Here is a 27,080-nt window from a genome sequence, read left to right on the forward strand (position 1 = left end):
AAATGAGAATGAGAATTGCAAAACTCCTTTCTGTAAGGCTGGTGCATTTTGTAACTCTTGGTGTCGTAGTCTAACTTCTATTTGCAATTCCCATTCAGCCAGAGGACAGTGACTTGACTCATTTACTTGTGGGTCACGCACTTACTCTCTTCTCAGATGGGGTGAGGAGTGGCAGAGTGAAGTGGGGAACAAGTGACTGAGTCTTTGTTACATGGTGCCTTTTTGTCATTGTTGAGACAGAGCTTTGCTCTGTCACCCCTGGTAGAGTGGAGTGGCGTCATCATAACTTACTGCAACATGCTTTAAAAGGAACATTAGAAGTGCTTTTGTTCTCTTTTTCTAATGGATTTACATTTTTGTCTTTTCATTAATTGCTTTTTTTTTTGGAGACAGAGCCTCCTTCTGTTCCCCCGGCTAGCAGGCTAGCATGCAGGGGTGTTACCATAGCTCACAGCAACCTCAAACTCCTGGGCTAAAGCAATTTTTCTGCCTCAACTTCCAGAGTAGCTGGGACTATACCCAAGTGCCACCACGCCTGGCTAATTTTTCTATTTTTTGTAGAGATGGGGTCTCACTCTTGGTCAGGCTGAGCTCAGCCCATGATCCATGCAGGGGTGATCGTCAGGTTTGTCAGGGCCGGGTGTGTGCCCTGGAGGGAAGCTCAGTCCAGCTCACCTCCCCTCTGCTGCAGTAAGGCGGGGGTCACTTCACCAGGAGGGAAAGTTTGGAAGAAAGAGGTCAAAAATTCACTTGTTCATCTTCCTGTAGGAATTTATTTTTCATACACCTCTCATGGTACAGTGGGCAGCAGAGGACCATGTTTCTACAGGTTGGAGTCTTCTCTGTATGTTTGGTTGTGGCACAGGAAGCGTCTGCGTTGAATCTGAGCATTACACAGCATATTTCTGACATTCAGGATTGCCTTCTACAGATTCCCCGCATGTGAGGAGGAAGCCCAGAAGACTAGGAAGGGGAAAGCAAAGGAGTCGGAAATGGCTCTGACTCAGGTAAAGTGATGTGCTGTCCGTGCTGTTCTGTCTTCTTCCTTTCTGAAGTGCCGGGCACTGGGGTTGCTGATCTTCTCTGACCTTGAAGCATCCTGCCTGACGTGTTTGCTCACACTCACCCATGCCTTGCCTTGGTCCCTGTCATCTCCACTGAGATTCCATCTCACCGTGACCCAGTGACATGAGCTTGTGAAGAGGCTCCACTGACATGGTCCTGGGAAGGGCTTCACACCCAGACGTGGGTTGGAAATGGGGTGTGGCCCTGTGGTGTCAGTGCTGTTGGGCAGCAGGGACTGTTTAGGACCCACATCTGGATGCACTGTCAGCTCTCTGTAGACCAGGATCAGAGAAGCTGCACATGGAAGTCACGTATTAATGTGCATACTTACTTGCTAAGTTCTGGAAAGGAAGACCAATAAGGGGAAATACGTTTAGCCTGATTTTGTCATGCGTTGAAAGCTAAACTAGTGAGTTAGGATGTCTCTGACTTGGGATGGAATGGAAAGTTGAAACACAGACATCAGTGATAGAGGATGCTTTCTTTTATCATTCATTTTAAAATAGGAAATGAGTATATTTGACTATAGGAGATTCTTTAAATCAGCCTCAGCACTTTCATCCCATGGAGACTGTGGTGTTCCTCATGAGACTCTCATGCAACAGGTGTTTCAGGTAGAAATGGTTAGAATTTTGCTCAGACATTAGAGCAGAACTTCTTTGTCATTAGAGAGCTGTATTCTCACTTTACTCCTCTGGTCCATATTGCCTGTTCTGCATGTTTATTACATATTGTGTTTCTTTTATTTTAGACATTACGTGATCTATGTATTTGTTTTATAGTAAAACTCTAAACAGCGATGCACTTGGGCTCTAAGATGTAGAACATCCCCTTTCCTGTCCAGCCTTCCACCCTCCCTCACATCTCAATGGGGAACCACTGTCGTCAGTTCTTTGCCGAGAGTCAACGCAAGTCTTGTACAAACATGTGACACTTAGCTTTTCTCTTGCTATTAAGATTTATTCTTTTTCTCTGAATTTTAAGTTTTATTATGATCTTGGTTATAGGTCTCTTGATTTATTCTAGTTGAATATCCTTAGGCTCGGAGTCTGTATGTCCAAATATTCTATAATTTGGGAAGTTTTTGGCCATTATGTCTTGAAGCAGGCTCTCTGTCCCATTCTCACCTTCTGGGACTTTCATAATGTGAAGGTTGCCGCTGATGGTGTCATTTGGCCCTTAAGCTCTGTTCATTTTTCTTTATTCTTGTTTTCTTTTGCTTCTTTTCCTCCTCACTGATTTTTTTCTTTGGTTAAGTGTGATTTTGAACCCACCTCTTGAGTTTTTCAATTCGGTTATTTTTAGCTCCAGAATTTCTGCGCAGGAGTTCTTCGTAGTTTCTGTCTGTTGTTATTCTCATTCTGCTCATGCATCACCTTCATTTTCTGAAGATAAAATCTATGTATGCTGCCTTTCAATTCAATAAGCATCATTATGACTCTAATTTTGAATTCTTGGTCTGGTTATTTATAAATCTCTGTTTCTTTAATGTCAGTGTGTGGTGATTTAATGTGTTCCTTTGTTTTAGTCATGTTTTCTTTTCTCTTTGTCTGTCTTGTTATCTTCTATGAGTACTTCAGCAGTTAAGAAATCAAGCAAATACCCATTTTTGGTGTCTGGCTTTGCTCAGGAAGGATACTCTCCAATCAGCCTGGCTAGAGATTCTTGAGACCTCTCAAGCTTTGTCTGGGGATGTGTCCACTCTAGGCTTTTCCTGATAATCTGCTAACTAAAGTTAATTTAAGTGTGTATGGATATGTGATGTGTGCATGGATGGGTAAATCCATGGTTTATATCAAAGAGACATTACCATTTGAAATAAGTTTTTATTTATAAAATTGAAATTATGTTAAATATTTTCCATGGTCTTAAATTTGTTCTAAACTACCATATTATTGAGTTAATAGTAATAAGAGTAGTAAACATACTATGTGCATGCTTGTGTGTGTCTGTACCATCACCTTTTATGATGTTCCAGGTTCTTCTTAGTGAACTTGTTTTATGTTTTCTCCATTACATAAACTTCTGCCAATTTACTTTTTTTTTTTGAGACAGAGTCTCACTGTGTTGGCCAGGCTAGAGTGCCGTGGCGTCAGCCTAGCTCACAGCAACCTCAAGCTCCTGACATCAAGCGATCCTCCTGCTTCAGCCTCCCGAGTATCTGGGACTACAGGCATGCGCCACCATGCCTGGCTAATTTTTCTATATATATATTTTTAGCTATCCATATAATTTTTTTCTATTTTTAGTAGAGATGGGGTCTCGCTCTTGCTCAGGCTGGTCTCAAACTCCTGAGCTCAAACAATCCGCCCGCCTCGGCCTCCCAGAGTGCTAGGATTACAGGCATGAGCCACTGTGCCCGGCCCCAATTTACTTTTTTTTTTTTTTTTTTTTTTGAGACAGAGTCTTGCTCTGTTGCCCGGGCTAGAGTGCCGTGGCATCAGCCTAGCTCACAGCAACCTCAAACTCCTGGGCTTAAGCAATCCTACTGCCTCAGCCTCCCGAGTAGCTGGGACTACTGGCATGCACCACCATGCCCGGCTAATTTTTTCTATATAGATTTTTAGTTGGCCAGATAATTTCTTTCTACTTTTAGTAGAGACGGGTTCTCACTCTTGCTCAGGCTGGTCTCGAACTCCTGACCTCAAGCGATCCACCCGCCTTGGCCTCCCAGAGTGCTAGGATTACAGGCGTGAGCCACCGCGCCCAGCCTACTTTTGAAGCTGTATCTGTTACTTAACTGGTGATTTCTTTATGTTCAAATCTGAATCCCTGATACCTGGTTCAGGTGCTTGTTTGGCCATTTTTTGTCCTTTGATTTGTGGCCAGTTTCTTAGAGCATCTGTGGTGTAGTTGTCTCCTAGTACAGACCTTTCTGTCGTGGGCTATGTTATTTTGCAAGTTAGTACATGTAAAGCATTTAGAATTGTGTTTTGCACATGGGAAGTCTTCAAAAATGTTAGTCATTGCTATTGCTATTATCATCATAGTTTTTAGATTCTGACTTTTCTCTCTGTAAAGCCACTGTAGCTTTTGTCATCTCTGAAGACACCACTTGTATTTTAGTTCATCCAGATACTGAATACCACTTGGTGTGTCGAACATATTATCGAACACTTTTGTGAAGATGACCCTGTGTTTACTTCTTATTTGTATAGTTCTTATATTGTCCACAAAACTGAGAAATTCACACTGACTTAGAGGATAGCATAATCTCCCAAGGAAAAGTACAATAAAACACAATTACAGACAAAACTTGCCCCAGAATTACCTTAATGTGAATTTGTCAGAACGCTCCAATTTAATCAATACTTAATTTCTCTCCTCTCCTCATTTTGTGTGAAGGTGATACCTTGGTGAAATATGCTTTTCATTTTAGGGACACTTGACATTCAGGGATGTGGCCATAGAATTCGCTCAGGAGGAGTGGGAATGCCTGGACCCTGCTCAGAGGGCTTTGTACAGGGACGTGATGTTGGAGAACTACAGGAACCTGGCCTCTTTGGGTGAGAAAAATGTCTTCCAGAAGTCAGGAATCTGCCTTTGTGTGTCTTTGCATTTGATCTTGTGTGTCTCTTGGGAGCCCCTGCATTGCTTGGCTGAGATCGAAGCCTTGTTGACTCAGGAATGAAAAGTCCCATAATGCGGCATCTGGACTTTAAGCATCCCCCTTCTTCAGATGTTCACCCTTTGTGATACAGCAGTGGTAATTCCAGAGCTGAAATATATATCAAAACTTACAGCAAACTTTTAAAACATCCAGTTCCCTATTTTCTGCCCTTATGCTTTTGATTCTTGGAACAAAATAAGATACCTGCATTTTACAGTGTTTGCTAAGCTTTCAGAAGGAGGCACTCAGTGGATAAATTTGTGGAATAATTTCCTAGGTGCATCTGTAATGTCCTCTGTTCTCACATAAACACAGGGCTGGGATTCTAGAAATCCAGAATACATCATGTTTCTTTCATTTTATAAGCAGGATGCTCTCTTCGTGGCCTGAATATTATCTCCATGTTGGAAACAGGGGAAAAGCCCTGGTCTGTGGAGAGCCAAGTGAAAATAGGAAGGCAACAAAAACGGTGGGAACATATCAAAGGTGCGATCACAGGTAAGAGCTCACTCAGATGAGCATAGTGGAAGCCACACCATTAAATAGTGTTTGGGAATCTCTCCACAAATTGGAGGGATATGTGGGAAAACAAAAGTTTATATCCTGTGAGCTCTCAAAGAAAATTTTAAACTTCCCCCACTTATCACTTTATTCTTCAGACGTGTAAAAATTTATCCTTTCACCCTCCAGTGGTGCTGCAGCTCAAACAGAGACAAACAGAAAGTCCTTACCGTGATGGACAGCACTCTGTCATGTGGCTCCTATGACCCCTCCGATTCCTTCACTCTGAGAGGTCTGGGGAAGGTCATTTCACAAAGGGCCCCTCCTCCCTTGGGTCTCTTCTGTACTTGATTCCATTTGATGCTCGATTCACTTTCCGTGTAGATCAGAGCAGAGGCCTCCATAGCCCTGACGCCCGGAGCTGTCCATGTTCCATTCCATTTCATGCACCTGTAAGACCCAGTCAGGAGATGGGACACATTGGCTGCTCCTCCGTTGTGTCTGGGGCCCCAGAAACTGCTTGGAGCTGTCTCGAGCCCTCTCTGCCTGTTGAGTTCCTCAGCCATTTCTTTCCTCTGTTTTTGCCACAGTTCGTGCGTGTGTGGAACACAGGAGTGGGTTTGATACTCTGAGATTGTTACTCAGCAGAACTGTGAAAACAGTTGACAGGTCTCTCTTTGATCCCTAGTCCTGCATGGGGAGTGTATCTCATTCTTTCAGGCTCTTAGTTTAGGGTCTGTGAGCAGCACACAGAGTCCCCTCTTACGATCCCTCAAAATCTGATCTTCATATATTGTAATTTTCTCTCTCTTCCACTGTTCTTTCTGTTTGGATGTAAAAACATTTTGATTTTGTATTCTCTTAAGTTTGTGTGATTTTGCTTCTGGTAATTGCATTTGATAGTCACAGTTTTAGGTCTTGTGTTTTTTTCTGCTGTAATAACCCACCTATAGGTTATGTTCTTGTGGACTCTCCTATGGGAGGAGTTTACATGAAAACAGAAAATTGATGAAGGAGAAGACTTTGACTAAAATGTTTGAATATTGGCCTGCTACATATGGAATTGCCCCTTGAAATCCTGAACAGAATTATCAGCATGTCCCAGGACACTGAGGTAGAAAGTACCAGGAGAGCCTGACTGATAGTGTTTCCACTTGTCATTCTGTTTTTTCAGAAGCATCACAAAAGTGTCTCTGGAAGGACACCATGACAGTGTTGATCACAGGTACTAATGATCATCTCCTTTGAGCCAGCAATCAATGGTGTAGAAGTTCCTCTTAAGGAAAACATTTTTCAAGCACACATCCTCATGTGTGTAAGGCTCTTTTATTTCATTTTATGTTGTTTTAGTGACAGGGGTCTCGCAGTATCACCCTGGCTAGAGTGCAGTGGGGCAATCATAGCTGACTACAACCTCAAACTTCTGGGCTGAAGCAATCCTCTTGGCTCAGCTTCCCAAGTAGGCAGGACTGCAAGTGCATGCCACCACACTTGGCTAATTTTTAAATTTTCTGTTTGCATCCACTGAAGTAGTACAGAGAAATAAATAAATAAAAATAGGTAAACAAATAAATGGTTGATTTATTTATTTATTTTTGGCGGGGGGCAAGACAGGATCTCGCTCTGTTGCTCAGGCTAGAGTGCAATGATGTCGTCATAGCTCACTGCAGCTTCCCACTCTCAGCCTCAAGCAATCCTCCTGCCTCAGCCTCAGCCTCAGCCTCCCAAGTAGCTAGGACTACAGGGCACATCACCACACCCGGCTAATTTTTGTATTTTTTGTAGAGACCGGGTGTTGCTATGTTGCTCAGGCTGATCTTGAACTCCTGTGCTCAAGTGATTCTCCTGCCTCAGCCTCCCAAAGCGCTGGGATTACAGGCTTGAACCACTATACCCAGCCCGTTTTGTACATTTTGTAATACAACTTTTCTAATATTTTCCATTGTATGAGCTTAGCAAAATTAATATATACCATATTTTTCTTGTTGTTTGAATTTAAATTCAATTGATTTTGGTGAGTATTTAGACTCTACTTTTCTTCCTATTTCTCTCTTTTCTCAGCCCCTGGAAACTACCACTCTACTTCCTCTTTGTATGAATTTAAGTTTCCTACATACTTCATAAGTAGAGTCACATAGTATTTGTTTTTTTATGACTGGCTTATTTTACTTACCGTAACGCTCTCAAGGTTCAGCATGGTGATATATTATTAGGATTTCTGTGTTTTTTAAGGCTGAATAATATTCCATTTATGTATTCCTTTGCCGATGGACATCTGGGTTGGTTCTGACTCTTTACTATTGTGAATTGTACTGCTATAAGTATGGGTTTACACATATCTCTTGAAGATCCTATTCTCAATTCTTTTGGACGTGTACCCTGAAGTTGAAATTTTAGGTCATGTGGCCATTGTATTTGGAGTATATGAGGAAATGTGATACTTTTGTCCATAGGCTCTGCTCCATTTTACATTCTCAGTAACAATGCACAAGGCTTGTCCATCTCCACATTTTCACCAACACTGTGTGTTTTCTTGTTTTTTTGACAGTAAACGTTTTAATGAGTTTGAGGTAACATCTCATTGTGGTTTTTCTTTGTATTTCTCTAATATTATGTTTTGCATCTTTATATATACTTACTAGTCATTCATTTGTCTATCACTTTTTGGAGAAATGTTTGTTCAGTTGTTTTCCTCACTTTTTAATTATGTTTTTTGTTGTTGGTGACTTGTATTAACTGCTTTTCAGATACATGATTTCACTGTTTTTTCTGTGGAATGGTTAGTGTTTTTCCCACTTAAGGTTATGTTTTCTGTGAACATAGATCATTTGACTTCATTCTTTCCACTGCTTGCCAATTTCTTTTTTCTTTTCTAATTTTTCTGGCTAGGATTCCAATACTATGTTGAATAGAAATATGGAAAGTGGGCTTCCTGGTTTTTTTTTCTTGATCTTAGAGGAAAAGATTTCTGGCTTTCAGCATTTTGTATCATATTGCCTGTGGGCTTTTCCTAGATGGTCTTTATTGTTGTTGAGTTAGATTTCTTGTATTCTTTGTGTGTTGACTGTTTTTATCAGGGAAGAGTGTTCAGTGTTGAAAAATGTTTTTGTTGTATCAAATGAGATGATTATGTGGTTTTCCCCCTATTTTTGTTAATGTGGATATTACATGGGTTGATGTTCGTATGTTATACCAGCTTTGCATTCCAGGAATAAATCCAACCTGGTCATGGTGTATGATCTTTCTGAATGTGCTGTTGAATTCAATTTGCTAGTTGTTTCTTGGTTTTTTTTTTTTTTGTTGTTAGTTTTTTTTGTTTGTTTAAGAATTTTTGCTTTCAATTAATCAGGCATATTTTTCTTATCTTTTTTTCTTCGATCCTTTTTTACTTAGCCTAATATTAGTTCTGAAATCAGAGATATTTTTCTACACTTTTCTTTTCCTGTAGTATCCTTGCTTTGTTTGCTGTCAAGCTAATGGTAGCCTAATAGCATAAGTTTGGAAGTATTCCCTCCTTTTCAGTTGTTTGGAAGAGTTGAGTATGATTAGTTTTAATTCTTTCCTTCTCTCCTTCCCCCTTCCTCTCTTTCTTCCTCACTCCCTCCCTCCTGCCACTGAAGCCATATGGTCCAGGACTTTTCTTTTGAGGAGGTTTTTGATATTTTTTTTTTTTTTTTTTTTGAGACAGGGTCTCACACTGTCACCGGGGCTAGAGTGCAGTGGCATCGCCATAGCTTACTGCAACCTCCTGGGCTTAAGTGATCCTCCTGCTTCAGCCTCCCAGGTAGCTGGGACTACAGGTGCACACCACGACGCCTGGCTAATTTTTCTGTTTTTTTTATACAGACAGCATCTCGCCCTTGCTCGGGCTACTCTTTAACTCCTGGCCTTAAGAGATGCTTCTGCCTCAGCATCCCCAAGTGCTAGGAGTATAGGTGTGAGCCATTGTGCCCAGCCAGTGTTTTTTTTTTTTTTTTTAATTTTATACTTAACATACAATATTATGTTTTGAAATATATATATAATGTGTGGAATGGCAAAATTGAGCTAATAGACATAAGCATTATCTCACATAGTTATGATTTATTTGTGGTGGGAACATTTAAAATCTATTCTCTTAGTGATTTTTCCAATACACCATACATTGTTATTAACTGTAGTATTAATAATTATGTGGTACAGCTGGTCTCTGCATTTCCCTTTAATTTTGATGGAGAATTTTGTCAAATAGAGTATTCTTGGTTGACAATTTTTTTTTCTTTCAGTACTTTGAATACATTATCCTGCCATCTGGGCTGCTAAGTTTTTGCTGAGATGCAGATTATCTTAAAGTTTTTTTATTCTAACAAGTCCTTTTCCTCTTGCTGCTCTCAAGATTCTCCTTTTTCTTCAGTTGTGATGATTTTTTTTTTTTTTTTTTTTTTTTTTTTTTTTTTGAGACAGAGTCTCACTTTGTTGCCCAGGCTAGAGTGAGTGCCGTGGCATCAGCCTAGCTCACAGCAACCTCAAACTCCTGAGCTCAAGGGATCCTGCTGTCTCAGCCTCCTGAGTAGTTGGGACTACAGGCATGCACCACCATGCCCGGCTAATTTTTTCTATATATATTTTTAGCTGTCCATATAATTTCTTTCTATTTTTAGTAGAGATGGGGTCTCGCTCTTGCTCAGGCTGGTCTCGAACTCCTGAGCTCAAACGATCCGCCCACCTCGGCCTCCCAGAGTGCTAGGATTACAGGCGTGAGCCACCTCGCCCGGCCGATCATTTGTTTATAATGTGTCTCTATGATGATATCTTTGAATTTATTCTAGCTGGGGTTGATTGAACTTCTTGACTTTGTAAATCCATTTTTTTTTTCCTTCAAATAGGGAACATTTTGGCTATTACTTCTTCATATGAGCATTCTGAACCTCTCTTTTCTCCTCTCTTTTGTAATGTGTATATTGTTCTGCTGCTCAGTAAACCAAAAGTCTGTTAGGCTCTGTTTGGTTGTCATTATTATTTATTCATTTTGTTCCTCGACTCAATAATTTTCAGTAAGCTGTCTTGAAGTTTGCTTATTCTTTCTTCTGTCTTAGTTGCTCTGCTTTTGAATTATTCTCGTAAAATTTTCAGTTTATTTTATTTCAGCTCCAGAAGAATTTTGATCTGGTTCTTTTTAATAGTTTGATTCTTCGTTGATACTCATGTTTTGTTCACATATTTTTTACTAATTTTCTTTACTTGTCTATTTCTGTTTCCTTTTAGCTCCCTGAATGTCTTTAAGACAACTGTTTCAGGTTTTTTTCAGTAATTCAGAGAACTTTGCTTCTTTAGGGTCATTTTCTGGAGAGTTTTATTTATTATTTATTTCATTTGACAATGCTGCCCTGTCTTGTTATAGGACTTATAATCTTTCATTCTGTTCTGGGCATTTGACAAAACAGCCACCTCTCCCAGTGTTTATGAACTAGTGTCATGCAGGGGAGACCTTCAGTAACCACCCAGTGTAAGTTTCTAGGACCTCTCAATCCTTTTCTGGGCTTATGTCTAACCTGGTCATTTCTATGTACTTTTACTTCAGTATATGTGGCTGCTTATATATTTTTTATTTTCCTCAAGATACTTATTCCTGTTCCATCTTGAAAGCCCTCAATTTCTGTTGTATTTCTCTGCCCATCATCTCTCCCTACCCACCCCAACCCTCCTAGCACACAGAACATGTGCTGCTCTAACCGCCCCCCGGAGTCTGTGTATTTTCAGTAACCTCTAAGCTGCTATACAAACTAGCCCACTGTTCCTAACAGTCATCCCAGTCGGACAAAACAGAATCTAGTCCCTTGTGCAAATGTCAGGTAAGCCAGAACAACAGATGCAAGTTTGACTCTTCTTTTATCCCAAGAAGAAAATACTGAGGGAGCCATGTTGCACTGTGCAGGAAGGAGGTAGGGCAAAGATGAGCAAATTCCCACAAACTTTCCTATCTTTTTGGTTTAATTTTTTGTATTGGTTGATGTTCATTTGGGTGCTGCAGCTTTTTTATTGGTTCCTAGACTTCTCAAAGATATTTTAGAGTGAATATTTTTGCGAAGCGGGTGTCTTCATGAGGATATGAGGACCTGGTGTTTCCTAATCTGTCATCTTGCTGATGTCACTTTTCATGTCTCATTTATTCCAGACACTGTGTTTAGAGGTCCAGTGATGTGATTGTAAATGATACAGGGCCAGCAAAAGAATTACTATTATTTTGGTATAAGAAGCAAGGAAATGTAATCTCACAATTTTAATATGCCATAATTGTTCATTTTCTACATTTAAAATCATACCATATGACTAATATTTTAATTATTGGATTGTTTTGTTTCCACTACAATGACCACAGATAGACCTTGGCAAAAGTTTTTGTCTAGTTTTGTTTTCTCAATCATATCTCTGCCAACATGGCCAGGGGATCAACAAGTAATCCTTTCACCTCAGACCCCTGAGTACTTAGGGTTATAGGCATGGGCCACCAGGTCTGGCATAATTAATTTTTACTATTCTATATAGATGATTTTTCAGTATATGTTATGCAATACAACTGATATGCACTACTTGTTAATGTCACAAAATATCTGTTCTGCATGGGGAATTTGTTAACATTGCTCTACTGATCTTACTATTTTCATTGTTAGTATTATAATTATAATTCAGAATTACCATTTATTTAGATTATCCTTATATTTGTTTGTTGCAGATTATTCACCAATACAGTGTATTGTACTGCCCTTCACCAATTACTTGTGTACAGTAAATATACTGTAACTATATATATTTTTTGTCTTCACTTATGAGACAGCATCGTGTCTTCTGCAAATTGTTGTGTACATTAGCATAACGGTGGAAAAGTACTTATTTTAGGCTTACACATGTTTGTACAATATGAGTGATCATGATATTAGAAACTAGGCTTCCCTAGAATTAATTTAAATTATGTATAATTACCTTTTCTTTTTTTTTTTTTTTTTTTTTGAGACAGAGTCTCACTCTGTTGCCCGGGCTAGAGTGAGTGCCCTGGCGTCAGCCTAGCTCACAGCAACCTCAAACTCCTGGGCTTAAGTGATCCTACTGCCTCAGCCTCCCGAGTAGCTGGGACTACAGACATGCGCCACCATGCCCGGCTAATTTTTTTGTATATATATATTTTAGTTGTCCATATAATTTCTTTCTATTTTTAGTAGAGACAGGGTCTCACTCTTGCTCAGGCTGGTCTCGAACTCCTGACCTCGAGCGATCCACCTGCCTCGGCCTCCCAGAGTGCTAGGATTACAGGCGTGAGCCACCGCGCCCGGCCGTAATTACCTTTTCTTAAAGAATTGTACTCCTTTTGTGTTCCAAAGCTTTGAAGATCATGTTCAGGAAGTGTAAGTTTTACTTTCCTGTAATATAAATTTCAATATTAAATCTTTATTTACCACTGTAGTTAATAGGAAACCTATGGGTATTTATGTCTTGTAGATATTTCTCCTAAATGCGTGAGCAAGGAATTACCGCCAACAGGGGAAAGTGCCACAGGAGAAGTATTCCACACACTGATGTTGGAAAGACATGAAAGTCATCCCACTGGAGAGTTGTGCTTCAGGGAAACTCAGAAAAATATCCATGACTTTGAGTTTCAGTGGGGAGATGAAGAACAAAATTACAACGCAGTGCCTTTGACAAAAAAAGAGAATTTTACTGGCAGTAGAGACCAATGTGAGAGAAGGGATACTGGAAACAAGCCTATTAAAAATCAGCTTGGATTAAACTTTCAGTCACATCCACCTGAACTGAATGTATTTCAAGCTGAAGGGAAAACCTGTAATCAAATTGAGAAGTCTATCAACAATGGTTCCTCGGTTTCAGCATCCCCAAGAATTTCTTGTAAGCTCAAAACCCATATTTCTAATAAATATGGGAATGATTTCAACTATTCTTCATTACTCACACAAAAACAAAAAGTACACATTAAAGGAAAACCTTACAAATGTAATGAGTGCGGCAAACCCTTTAATTATGTCTCACACCTCAGTATACATCAGATAATCCATTCTGGAGAGAAACCATATAAATGTGATGTATGTGGCAAGGGCTTTAATCATAAATCAAACCTTGCACGACATCGTAGAATTCATACTGGAGAGAAACCTTACAAGTGTAATGAGTGCGGCAAAGCCTTTAGTGTGCGTCCACACCTCACTAGACATCAGAGAATGCATACTGGAGAGAAACCATACCAGTGTAAGGAATGTGACAAAGTTTTCAGTCACAATTCATGCCTTGCGGTACATTGGAGAATTCATAGTGGAGAGAAACCTTACAGGTGTAGTGAGTGCGGGAAAGTTTTCAGTCAAAAGTCAAGCCTTGCAACTCATCAAAGAATTCATACTGGAGAGAAACCTTACAAGTGTAATGAATGTGGCAAATTGTTCAATCAAACTACAGCCCTTAAAAGTCATCAGAGAATTCATACGGGGGAGAAACCTTACAAGTGTAATGAATGTGGCAAAGTCTTCAGTCAAACTGCATCCCTTGCAAATCACTGGAGAATTCACACTGGAGAGAAACCTCATAAACGTCATGAATTTGGCAACATCTTTGGTAAAACTGCAACCATTGCAAATCAATGGAGAATTTTTACTGGAGAAAAACCTTAAAAATGTAATAAGTCTGGGTCTTCAGTCAGACTTCACACCTTGCAAAACATCAGAAAACTCATCATACTGGACAGAAACCTTGCAAATGTAATGAGAGTGGCAAAGTCTTCAGTCAAAATTCACTCCTCACACAACATCATAAAATTCCTTCTTGACATAATCTTGTACAAATGCAATGAGTATAAAAAGCCTTCATGAGTTCAAGCAGTAACTGACATTAGAGAGTTCATATTAAAGAGGAATTATATAACTAATGGCTGTCATACAGGAGTTTTGCTGGTTTCACAACTCACTAGACACAAAAATATATATCTTTGATGCACCACACAATTGTAAAGTGCATGATGAGGCTATTACCCATGTTTCAAAAATACAGAACATCAGAAGACTTATATGAGGAATAACTAAGTCTCCAGTTCTCCATGATTAATCTTTGAGGTTACATACTGCAGGACAATTACAAGTTAAAATATGTTAAAACCTATGGTATGATACATATCAAAGATCCCAGGACTTTTGGAAATGGCCAGTTTTTTTTTTTCAGGTTATATTTTACTCAATTATGTGAGGTTTATTGAAAAGGGTACCTTATTATTTATGACTTTCATCCTGACCTTTGATACCTGTTTTTTACTTTTTTCAGTAAATTCAGCTTGATACAAAAAAAATTGATATTATGCATCCTTACATGCCTTTCAAGGTGGTCTCTGGATAAGACTCAATAGGATTAAGGACCTATTTACTAGGTGAGAATCATTTACTTCCATGTTGCTGGTAGAAGGACTCTGCTCTTTAAATCTTTTCTGAATTAGCATTTGGCAGAAGGCAAGAATGATGTTAAACTATGATGTCACTCAAAACGGTCACTGTGTTCTTGGTGCATTTCTCCTGACAGGAGGGCACTGTGGGTTAAAGAAAAGAAATGCTTTACCAACTGACCCTAGAAGAGACCAGGCTGAGACCTTAGGATGTGGGGATTTGGGGAAAAGAGAGACATAGGTTACTTGGGACTATGTGGTAGAAATAATACAGCGGAAATAGGGGTCACCTCCCTTGAATGGCAGCAGCTGTTGTTCAGCAAAGATTAATGAAAAATTAGTCTTACTTTTTGAAACTGAAGAAAACACTTGTCAGGAGAGTTTAATCAAAAGTACCAGTAGAGCATATTCTTTTTTTTTTTTTTTTGAGACAGAGTCTTGCTTTGTTGCCAAGGCTAGAGTGAGTGCCGTGGCGTCAGCCTAGCTCACAGCAACCTCAAACTCCTGGGCTTAAGCGATCCTACTGCCTCAGCCTCCCGAGTAGCGGGGAGTACAGGCATGTGCCACCATGCCCGGCTAATTTTTTTCTATGTATATTTTAGTTGGCCAGATAATTTCTTTCTATTTTTAGTAGAGACGGGGGTCTCGCTTTTGCTCAGGCTGGTCTTGAACTCCTGACCTCGAGCGATCCACCCGCCTCGGCCTCCCAGAGTGCTAGGATTACAGGCGTGAGCCACTGCACCCAGCCGAGCATATTCTTGAGTAGGCTTCACTTTTAACTTTTGGCATTACATTTTGCTGTTGGTTTATTCAGAATGTATCACAGATCTCATTTTAATTAATAGAATTAATTGTAGAAACTAAGTTAGAACTATAGTTTCTTGGAAGAGCTTACAGAAAAGCTACACCGTATCACAATGCACTGTATGTGGATGACAAGGTTTAATACAACCTTACATAAAGATTTGATGAAACGTGATTATTATAATGATGCAATAGATAAGGAAATTTGGTTATTTCTATGCATACAACATTTTAACATAATAACCAAAATTATGACTGATAACATTATACTAGGACTCAACCAGATTTCTTTTTAATTTTTTTTTTTTTTGAGGCGGTTTTCCCTGGCTAGAGTGTAGTGGCATGATCATAGCTCACTGCAACTTCAAACTCTTATGCTCTAGTGTTCTAGTTATCCTCCTGGCTTAGCTTCCCAAGTAGCTGGGACTGTAGGCACATGCCACTACACCTAGCTAATTTCTTTATTTTTTGTAGAGATCAAGTCTCGCTATATTGCCCAGGATAGTCTAGAACTCCTGGTCTCAAGCAATCCTGCCCCCTTTGCCTCCCATAATACTGGGATTGCAGGCATGAGCCACCATGCCCAGTCACGAACTCCTAAAAGATAAGGTAGACACATTAAAACTTGAAGAGTTTGAGCATTTGGGTTTCACAAATGGGCCAACACCAGACCACAAGGCTCAGTGGTCCACTCTGGGGGCCGGAGAGGAAACTTTATAAGGCGTTCATGGAAGCAAAACAAAGAAAATATATCTAATTGGTTAAAGCAGAAAGTCCCTAGTACGATGTTTAGTTGGTAGTTTTTGATTCGTTTAGCTAAAGGTTCCTTTTACTGTTCACATTAGGCTTAGTTTTCTTACATAGCAACTCAAAGCACTGGAGCAGTCTGAGCCTAGTGATGTCCCAATTTAAAAATTTTTCAACACTAGGTGTTTTTTGTATTACATATTAGATATTATATACTATATATTATCTCATTTTTAAACTTTTAAAATTATATTAATACACATAAAATGGACCATTTTTACCTTTAGTAAATTCAAAGTGTTGTCCAACCATCACCACTATCTAGTTTCAGAACATTTTCATCACCCCTATGGAAACTCTGTGCTCATTAAACAGCCTATCCCCACTTCCCTCTCCCTTCAGTCCCTCCTGTCAACCAGTAACCTCTTTCTGTTTCTATACATTTACCTATTCTGACTATTTGACATAAATAGTAGCATGCAACATGTGGCCTTTGTGTCTATATCATTTTTCATTCTATCTTAATTTATGCTTTTGTAACTTCAGCCTAACCTTCCATTGTCAATTGTAACTGATTATACTTTGTAAACATAAAGTCTGCAAATGTTCCTATGTGACCTATTATGTTAGTTCACAGAAATTTGTGTTAGAGTTCTATTTTCGTTTGTGTTTTCAGAAATATATCATTTCCAGATAGACATTTGCCCTTTTGCTTACAGTTTTTTACTCACTTATTCCTCTTTTTTGTTAAATTATCTTGGCTATTTCTTCCAAAATGATGTATTATATACAGGAGATCTGAGGCTCCTTATTGTTACTTATGAATTTAGTGGGGGGTTTTGCTAGTGTTTCTCAAATGAAGTATGAGGGCAATAACCTGCCCTTTTAATAAAGATACATACATTCCTAGTTTATTGTTTAAATGTAACATTAATCCCTGTTGAATTCTGCCATTTTTTGTACTCATGAGCATGAGTATTTTTCTCTTTATATCTAGGATGAACTACATCAGTGGATTTCCTAATATTAAATCTTATCTGCACTCCTGGTATAAATTGTATTTGTTCATCATGTATCCTTTCTAGTTAGCAACAGAAAACTGATACTATTTTACATAAGACTTTCATATATATGCAAGCCTAACTTCAGCAGTATAGTATTTGCAAAAGATTTTAAAAGGTCTATCAGTGTCTATTCAAATAGCAAAAGTTACTTTAAACTTTCCTTATTAATGACCTTTCCGTATTTCGAGTAGCACTGATTTTGATTTATTTAGAAGACCGGGGAGGGGAAGGGGCAAGATGGCAGACTGGAAGCAGCCCATGCATGCTGCTCTAAAGGAAAGAATCGGATGTTGCAGATGGATGCCCACCTATGAATGGGCCTTTTTGGAAAGAACATTGTGAATCATCAGAGAAACAATGGGGGACATTCAGAACCAAGGAGAAGGTGATGACATGATCCACTTGGTAAGAACGGAAGGTACCTGGGGGAGGCATCCACATGTGGGGAAGAACAGCAGGGGAGAAACCTGGGACTTCATACTCCCCCTGTGGGCACTGCACCCGAGCTATGAGTGGGCCCCCACCATTGCAGACTTCCAGAATGATCAGGGAGCTGTTGAGAGTTTGTCCAGTGACATAGCACTGGAGAGTGAGCACAGCAGGGACCTGGTAGCTTCTGTTCCCAGGTTGCCACAACTAACATTCTGAGCTACCTCTGCATCACTTCAGCTGGGCTGGGGAGGGAGCGGGGAGAGCAGACATTCCTGTGTGCTCTGTAACTGGGACAAGCAACCCTTCCCACCACGGGGCACCTGAGAAGAACCAGCAGCACAGATGCCACCAGAGAAGCCCTGAGGTGACTGCCTCCATAGGACCTGGACATGGGGAGAGCCCTAGCTGCTCAGCAGCCTGGCCCCGCAGCCCCACCCCTGCAACTCCCAAGTTTCCACCTGACACCACAGCTCTGACCCTACAGTTCCTGTGTGGCTGCTCTAAGGCTGTCCCACTGTTGGCCCTGCATCCCTGCCCCCAAGGTTCCAGTGCCACTGCTGGGCCCCAAGAATCTGCCCCTGAGGCTCTAGTGCTGTCACCAGGTCCTGTGGGCCAGCTCTGAGGTTCCCCTGCTGCTGTCAGGCCCCCTACCCTCCATATGAGGCTCCAGCACCATTGCTAGGCCCCATGGTCCCACCCCCAATGCTCCTACTGGGTGCTTGGCAGTAACTGCCCCCATGGTCCAGTGCTTCACCAGGGACATGCTAAACTCTAGTTGCCATCACAGTTGGACCCAGTTGAAGTAAACACCTGTAGCACTGACACCCATGACCACTTTCTAGATATCCTCACCCAGCTGCCACTGTCACCACCATAGAGGGACCTGGGCAGAGCAATCTCCCACAGTCCCAGCATCCAGAGAGAGGGACTCACCCAGCCCCAAGCCCAAACTTCCAATAGCCAGCTGGGGAACAACCCACCACTCTGCATGAAGATCATCCAGCACTGGCTTGGACTGGGACAATCGCAGGGGAATGGGACAAGGATCAGCTGCATTATAGGCTCTCAGTACATCTGCCCCTCCCCTGCTGGGTCATTCTTCCAGAGTAGGTCACAAAAGCACTACCTAGGGACCTCTCCTTTTTCTTACTAAGTAGAAGAGTTCCTAGCAAAGGAGAACATGTGCACTACAAACGTATCTGTCCTGAGCTGACTGAAGAGGTTTCACATGAGAAAAAACCACAAGAACTCTGGCAACATGAAAAAACAGGCAAGTTCAAAACTCCCAAGGCATCACAATGCATCCACAACAATGGAAATTGTCAAAACGCCAGAAGTGGAACTTAGAATATGAATGGCAAATAAGATGAATGCAACTGAAGAGAACGTTGAAACCCAACACAAAGAAGAAAAAAATATTTCAGGACATCAATGAAAAAAAAAAATGAAAAAGTCGCTAAAGAGCTAGACAACGTAAGAAAGGATATGACAGAACTTAAAGAAATGAAAGCCACTTAGTAAATAACAAAATACAGCAGAAACCTTTAGCAACAGACTAGAGCAAGCCAAAGAAAATATCTCAGAGCTTGAAGACAAGGCTCTCGAACTAACCAAGTCAGTAAAAGAGGCAGAAAAAATAACAAAGAATGAACAATCACTCAGAGAAATATGGGACTATGTGAAGCAAACCAAATATGAATTATAGGTATCCCTGAGGGAGGAGAAGAAAAAGCTAAAAGCGTGGAAGACCCATTTGAGGGCATTATTGAGGAAAACTTCCCTGGTATTCTCAGAGATTCAAATATCCAAATACACGATGGTCACTCAACACTGGGAAGATTCATAGCAAACAAGACATCTCCAAGACACATGCCATCAACTTGGCCAAAGTCAAAAGAAGAAAATTCTACAAGCAGAAAGATTAAAGAATTTTTTCTAAGCTCTCATCACAATGTGGAACACATCTATACAAGTTTGGCCCGGATTTCTGCCACAGAACTGACAATAGTGGCTCCCCAGTGACAGCAAAGGGACAGCGGGAGATTGACAGGAAAGGGTATGCTTTGCATTTTAGGATGTCAACTGCATCTCTGCGTAGAGTTTGACCCTAAAGAAATAGACACATGATGTGATATTTAAAACAAAAAATACATACTAAATAACCATTGGTGGAGTGAGAATATGGCCCATCTTCTCTGATAACAAAGGAGTTCTCCAACATCTGTGCAAAATTATGACCATTTTTACCTAAAACATATTTCACAAGAGTCTCTGCAGAAAAATCCACATTCTCCAAGGGATGGTGGCACTGAGAATGGTTTGAAGAATCTCTTGCTGTTATATATTTACTACAAATGTACTATAAAATCAGGCAGAAAAGATTTCCACTTCCTATTCTCTTTTTGAGCAGATATTTATGCACATTAATATGTGACTTCCATGCACACCTTGTCTAATCCTGATCTACAGAACGCTGTATCCAGACATGGCCCCTAAACAATCCCTGATGCCCAACAGCACTAACACACAGGGCCACACCCATCTCCAAACCATGTCTGGGTGTCAAGCCCTTTGCAAGATCATGTTTGGGAGAGTTCAGGAAGTCCCTTTTCCACATATGAAGGGGGAGATGCCTGGTAGACATCCCAGCAGAGAAGTGAGGAGACAACCAGACACAGGATTCCAGAGTCCAGGGGAGAGGTCTGCAGGGGAAATGGAGACATGTAGGTGGGGTGTAAACCATGAGATGCGATGAGAAGGAAAGGCAGTGGGTGTGGACAGAGATGAGAAGAGGTCCAAGAACCAAGCTATGGGGTCACTCCACATACAGACAACAGGGAGTTGAGGGAACAACAGAAGAGGAAAATGGTAAGAGATGAAGGTGACAACAGAAAATTAAAACAAACAGCAGGGACAGACCATTCCAAGTCAATACAGCATAGAGAACACAGGCCCTGAGGAAGGTGGGTGAGCTGGTTAGAGATGTTTTTTTCCATTACTGTCTGAGATAGAAAAAACCCCAAACTGTTTTTACTTCTCTTCATCCTCAACACAGAATACTTCACTTCTGGTCACCAAAATGTGTAGTTTTCCCCACGATGATCAGTTCCCAGAAGATTCCCACCTGGGAATCCTAAATTTTAACTTAATTCCGACACTATCTTTGAGGAGATAATGTCTAATCCTACAGGTTAAGGACTCAACTGCACAAGACTGTCCTCCCTTCACGTGCATGACACAAACAGTAGTTGTCACTTAGGCTTCTGAATGACCAGGTAACCATGGTTTTCAAATCCCCTCCCATGTTTGCTAGAATGAATATCCCATCCAGCTGTTTTTCTGTATTATTTGTAATATTATTTATAAAAAATGAGTAAATCTACATAAAATGTTTTCCTAAGTTCTGTGAGCTGCTCTGGCAAATTAATAAAGGATGAGGAGGGGATCATGGGAATCTCCAATTTATAGCCCACTGGACAGTTTAGGTCCCAGCCTGGGACTTGTGACTGGTATATGAAATGTGGCCAGTCTTATGGAATTGAGCACTAACCCTGTGGGATCTGATGCTAACTCCACGTACACAGTGTCAGAACTGAGGTAAATTATGGGACACCAAGTTGTGTCTGATGGAGAATTGGCTGTTAGTGGGGAGAAATTTCCAATTATTTAGTGACCAGAGGTGAAGTATTTTGTCTTGAGTGTTCACTGTTGCATTGAGTGTGATGGGGGGGGGGGAAACACTGTGGTTTTTCCTCCCAGTTTATCTACTCTCCCACAACCTACACATTCCTAAAAAAGGGAAGTGGGTGACCCACAATTGAATGACACTGCCCTCTGGCTGAACAGGAACTGCAAATGGAAGTTAGCCTCTGATACCAGTAATTATAAAACGCACCAGCATTACACACAGGAGTTGTGCAACTTTCATTCTCATCTGTATAATTTAAAGAAACAAATTTTAAATTTGCTAGATTACTGTTAGGGTTTGTCAGTTAGTGCACGTGGGTTTTGAGAAAGATTTCTCCAGAGAAAGTTTAGGATAGAGAGACAAAGTTTATTTTATTTCTCCAGATGGAAAAGGGCCACCATGAAAGGAAGAGGAAGAGTGTGTTGGCAGAGAAAATTGGATGCTCAGGGTTTTTATTTAGGGGGTGAAGAAGATTTATGGCTGTAGCCAAATTAACAGGGTACTAAACTATTGTATCTGCTCCTCTTTTCTTCCTATCAGCAGATAGATAATAGAATCGGCTGTCTTTCTTCTGGAGACAGGCTTATCGATGGTGATGTGCTTGATGGTGATTGAGGGTGTTGTGGTGTGTGCCTATAGTACCAGCTACTCAGGAGGCTGAGGCAGGAGGATGACTTGAGCCCAGGAGTCTGAGGTTGCTGCGAGCTAGGCTGACACCATAGCACTCTACTCAGGGCAATGGAGTGAGACTCTGTCTCAAAAAATAAATAAATAAATTAAAAAAAAACATTTCAGGGAGATAGGAATTACATGTAAAGTCGTAAATCAATACAAGTAAGGCATATATTGGTTTGGCCTGAAAAGGTGAGACATCTCAAAGTGGGGGCTTATAGGCTACAGGTGGGTTTAAAGATTCTTTGATTTGTAATTAAGGAAATGAAGCTATGTCTGTTTAAAGGCTTGGAATGTTGTAAGTTAACATAAGGAAGTGTGTTAAACACAAACAAGCCACTGTACATATATCCAGAATCAAGCAATTTGTTACACTGAGGACCTGTAAATTTGTCTTCCATAGCCTTAGGCCGGTTAATGAGATACAAAGGATATCTACAAGGGAGAGAGGCACGATGAGGCATGTCTGACCTCCTTTGTCACGGTTAGTAACTCAGTTTTAGGGTATCCCGTTGGCCAAGAGGGGGTCCAATCAGTCAGCCAGTAGGGGCTGACTTGAGATTTTATTTTAGTTCACACATTCCTACTGTCTTTTTGCAAATCCCTGCCCCCCATTCTCTACTTTGGGGTCTCTTTATGGGTCTCCGGCATTCTTCCATTCTTTCTCAATTTTTCTATTTACTCTCACTCTTAGACACACATTCACAGGGAGAGAGATGGAATAAGATGCTAGCCTCGGGAACAGCACATTTTTGACTGGGATGGCATTTGGGGAAGCACAATAAGTGTCAAAGGACATGTCCAAGTCGCACCCTGGCCCACACCACACTGAGTCAGGAGATGTGGTGGCTGTGAAGGAGGAACCTGGGAAACAGGCCCGACATAAGGAGGACGAGGTGCTGGCGTGGATTAGGAGACAGGTGTGGTCTGAAGAATCCCAAAACCAGGGAAAAGATGTGGCTTCTGCAAGACTGGGGCTGTGGCGGCGCTGCCCTCCTGGGGCCGACAAGGGTGAGCCTTGGGTGAGGAAAGGGCCATGAATCCACTTGGTAGGTGAGGACTTTACACGGCGAGGAGCGGGTGGAGAAGTCAGTAAAGGGTTTTAAGCAAGAAAACGAGGCGAAAGGAGGTGTGTGCATGCTCTGAAGGTAGGAACAGGGACACGACGAATCTCTGAGCCGTTTTAACAAAAGGTAAATGACCCCGGACGTTCCTGGCGACGTCCGAATTTACTTAGGCTGAAGGGAGCGCTGAGGGGATTTTAAGGTCTGTAGGGAACCCAGGTGATCAGATACGGAAGCGCTGGGGGACTGCGAATCGCAGACTTAACCTACACAATGGAAAACTCACGCGCAGCGGTGTGACTGTCGCTCCACGCCATCCACTTCCGGGTCTGCGGGAAACTGCGCGCGCAGGAGAAGCCAGGCCTGGGCGGGGCCCGCGCGGGTGCGCGTGGTCTGGGCGGGGCCCGCGTGGTCTGGGCGGGGCCCGCGTGGTCCGGGCGGGGTCCGCGCTTCTCTCCCGCTCGCTCCTGGGGGCGTCTCTGTTTTCTGGGTTTTACAGGCAAGACCTGCCAGTGAGCCTGAAGCTGCTCAGCCGTCTGGGAACTGGGAGCTCTGTGGCGGAGTCCACGTGGGGCGATGATTGCATTCAGGACAGTTCCTGCTATGAAAGTTAACTTTCGCTGTTTAATTACACACGCCCTGTGAAGGGGGTGCAAACTAGAATGTGAAATGCAAAACGCTGCCTGGGCGGAATGTGCCATTGCATGCTGATGCCCAACAGCACAGAATGGAAATCCTTTCCATTTCTATTCTCCATTCACCCCGGAGGGAGTCCACCCTGTGCTCCGTTCCTGAGATTTTCATAGGGACACCCCTTGGGGTGTGGAGCACTAAAGCTAGTGATAAGTTAGGTCACCAAATGTTGCTTTTTTAAAAGCAACAACTTTTTAAAAAATGAATATAAATTACGTAGCTCTTCTTTATGCTCGTTACTGCATTCCACATTTCAGATGAGTTAATCTGAACTAAACATTATTCACATCATTATATGCTATGTCATTAATTCTCATACATACTGTAATTCCAGATTCACTTTACATGCACCCTAAATGTAATTAGAAAACATACTTTTTACTCAAAAATTGTAATCTATTTTAGGTCTTTTTTGGTTTTCTCTTTCTAGATATTCTGTCAAGTTTGGATAAAAAGCCTGTAAAATAGTCTTCAGAGGACACTGGATTTATTTTAAACTAAAGAATAATTTTGCAAAAATTCTAAGGGTATTTCCTAGGCAGGGTAAAAACGAGATTATCAAATTTTAAATAGCCTCATGTCTACCATCAATAATTGAATGACAATATTTGTGACTTGACATATAATAGGAAGTATGTTTTTCTCTCATACCTTGATTTGTGGAAGGTTTGATCCATGGAGAAGTGGTAACCTATTGAAATATGATCATGTTTAGATAGGAAAATCAGCATGTTTAACATACCAGATTAAAATGAGCTGAATGTCCTGCTTTGACACTCAGATGAATGCAAAAAGATATATCAACACATTTTCAAAAGATGCAGTGTCTGGGATAGATTTTGGGGTTTCTACAAGGTAGTAGACTATTCTCTATTATGCAATATTGCAAAGTAGCTACATTACCAAAAAAGGACTTTCAGCATGGACTTCCAGAATCCCAAGGAAGGAAATGAGTTGATTGTGGAGCTTTTTGTTAAACTGAGAACAGTAGGAGAGATGCTGATTTATAGCTGAAAGTCAAGAATGTATTTTGTACAGTTCCTTTGGTATTTTTCAGGTATTGGTTCTAGGACTCCCTGATAATAAAATCCAAGCATGTGCAAGTCCTTTACATATCATGGCATGTTGTTTGCCTATAACCTACTGCATGTCCTCCTGTATACTTTAAGTCATCTCTAGATTACTTATTATATATAATATAATGTAAATGCTATGTAAATAGTTATAGTGTATCATTTTCATTTGTATTATTTTTTATTGTTGCAGATATATGTATACATTTTTTTCATATTTTTGATCCATGTTTAGTTGAATCCACAGATGCAGAGCACAGAGGGACAATAATGCAGATATGATGGAAATAGCAAGAGAAATAGAATTACAGAGAGTGAAGGTAAGAGTTACTGCAATTTCATAATAAAACTTGAAAAGAAATTGCTTATGGATGAGTGATTCTTGAGATGCAATTTACGCCTGGTAAAAATGTTAACATTGGTGAAATGATATTAAGGACTTAGAATATTACAGAAACTTACCTGATAACGCAGTGGCAGAGTTTGAGAGAAATGACTCCAATTTTGAGAGGTCTACTGTAAGTAAAATGCTGTCAGACAGCATCACATGTTATAGAGAAATCTTTTGTGAAAGGAAGTCAATTGGTGTAGCAAACTTCATTGTGGTCTTATTTTAAGAAATTGCCACAGCCGGCCGGGTGCGGTGGCTCACACCTGTAATCCTAGCACTCTGGGAGGCCGAGGCGGGTGGATTGTTTGAGCTCAGGAGTTCGAGACCAGCCTGAGCAAGAGCGAGACCCCATCTCTACTAAAAATAGAAAGAAATTATATAGACAGCTAAAAATATATAGAGAAAAAATTAGCCGGGCATGGTGGCACATGCCTGTAGTCCCAGCTACTCGGGAGGCTGAGACAGGAGGATCCCTTGAGCTCAGGAGTTTGAGGTTGCTGTGAGCTAGGCTGACGCCACGGCACTCTAGCCTGGGCAACAGAGTGAGACTCTGTCTCAAAAAAAAAAAAAAAAAAAAAAAAAGAAAGAAAAAAGAAAAAGAAATTGCCACAGCCATCCCAAACTTCAGTAACCACTACCCTCATCAGTCAGCAGACAATATCAAAGCAAGACTCTCCAGCAGCAAAAAGATTGTGACTCACTGAATGCTTAGATGATTATTGGCATTTTTATCAATGACATACTTTTAAATTAAGGAATATACGTTATTTAGATGTAATACTATTGCACACTAAACAAATTACAGTATAGTGTAACTATAATTTTATATACTAGAAGACAAAAAATTCAAATGACTCACTTTATTGTGATATCTGCTTTATTATGGTAGCTTGGACCCAAACTTGAAATATCTCTAAGGTATGCCCATATCTAAAGTTCATTTAAGTATAAATTTGGAGATAATACTGGCCTATGAAATAAAAGTGTAGACATAATAGAAACTTACCATGAATACAATTATATGTAAAGACTAACCATTTAAAAATGATGAGATGAGATCAACAAAGTTAACTGCAGATATTGAGTAGCTGGACAGAAATAACTGACCCTGTTAGCACCATGGTTAGACTTGTCTTGCAGCCAGATGATATAAATTCAGTCCTGAGTCAGCTGACTGGAATATGATTGATGAATCTTTTAAGATGTTTTGTTCTAGGTTTCTGCATCTGTGAAATGAGATTATCATCGATACTTCTTTCAGAGGGCTGAGGACTCAATTATTATATATAATATTAGTAAACAGTGGTCCTTGGTTTTGAAAAAAATATTTTCTTTTTTGACAGGGTCTCACTATATGTCCAAGGCTGGCCTCAAACTCCTGGGCTCAAGCAATGCTCCTATCTCAGCATCCCAAGTAGCTGGAACCACAGGTGCATGGCACCACTCTCAACTTCTGTGTAATTAATTTTTAAAGACAGGGTCTTACTATTTTTCTCAGGCTAGATTCAAATGCCTATGCTCAATTGATCCTATACCTAACCCTCCTGAATAGCTGGGACTACAGGCATGTGCAACTGTGCCTCACCTTACACTGATTCTGTGTGACTGATATAAAGAAAAATATATATGCAAACATAAGAAATAGCATTTTAAATAAAAATATATTAGCTATTGCTTGAAGGAAAGAAATCAGAGAATACTGGATGTCAGATTCCATGGTAAAAGTAGCACAAATGTCATGTTTTCTTGCAAGATTCTCTGGCTCTGAGTAGGAATGCCATCCAATGGGTAAGTGACAGACTGGCCTTCAGGGATTAGGAAACATATATTATCTCTACCTCACAAACTGTAATTAAGGTCTTCGAGA

The 27,080-nt window shown here is 40.6% G+C and overlaps 1 protein-coding gene across 2 annotated transcripts in view; it reads left to right on the top strand.

Annotated features, from left to right (window-relative positions):
- The first annotated feature begins 963 nt into the window (after positions 1-963).
- LOC138374961 (zinc finger protein 480-like) overlaps positions 964-27,080 on the top strand; it is a 240,769-nt gene continuing 214,652 nt past the window's right edge. The window contains exons 1-3 of one of the 2 annotated variants that reach the window (XM_069458191.1): positions 964-1,007; positions 4,445-4,571; positions 12,650-13,687. In XM_069458191.1, coding sequence (XP_069314292.1) covers positions 993-1,007; positions 4,445-4,571; positions 12,650-13,687 — 1,180 coding nt within the window. In that variant the 5' untranslated portion in view covers positions 964-992. The remainder of the gene's footprint in view (positions 1,008-4,444; positions 4,572-12,649; positions 13,688-27,080) is intronic. The other variant, XM_069458192.1, reaches the window with a different exon arrangement.

The sequence above is a fragment of the Eulemur rufifrons genome, chromosome 24, assembly GCF_041146395.1.
Source record: "Eulemur rufifrons isolate Redbay chromosome 24, OSU_ERuf_1, whole genome shotgun sequence".
NCBI lineage: Eukaryota > Metazoa > Chordata > Mammalia > Primates > Lemuridae > Eulemur > Eulemur rufifrons.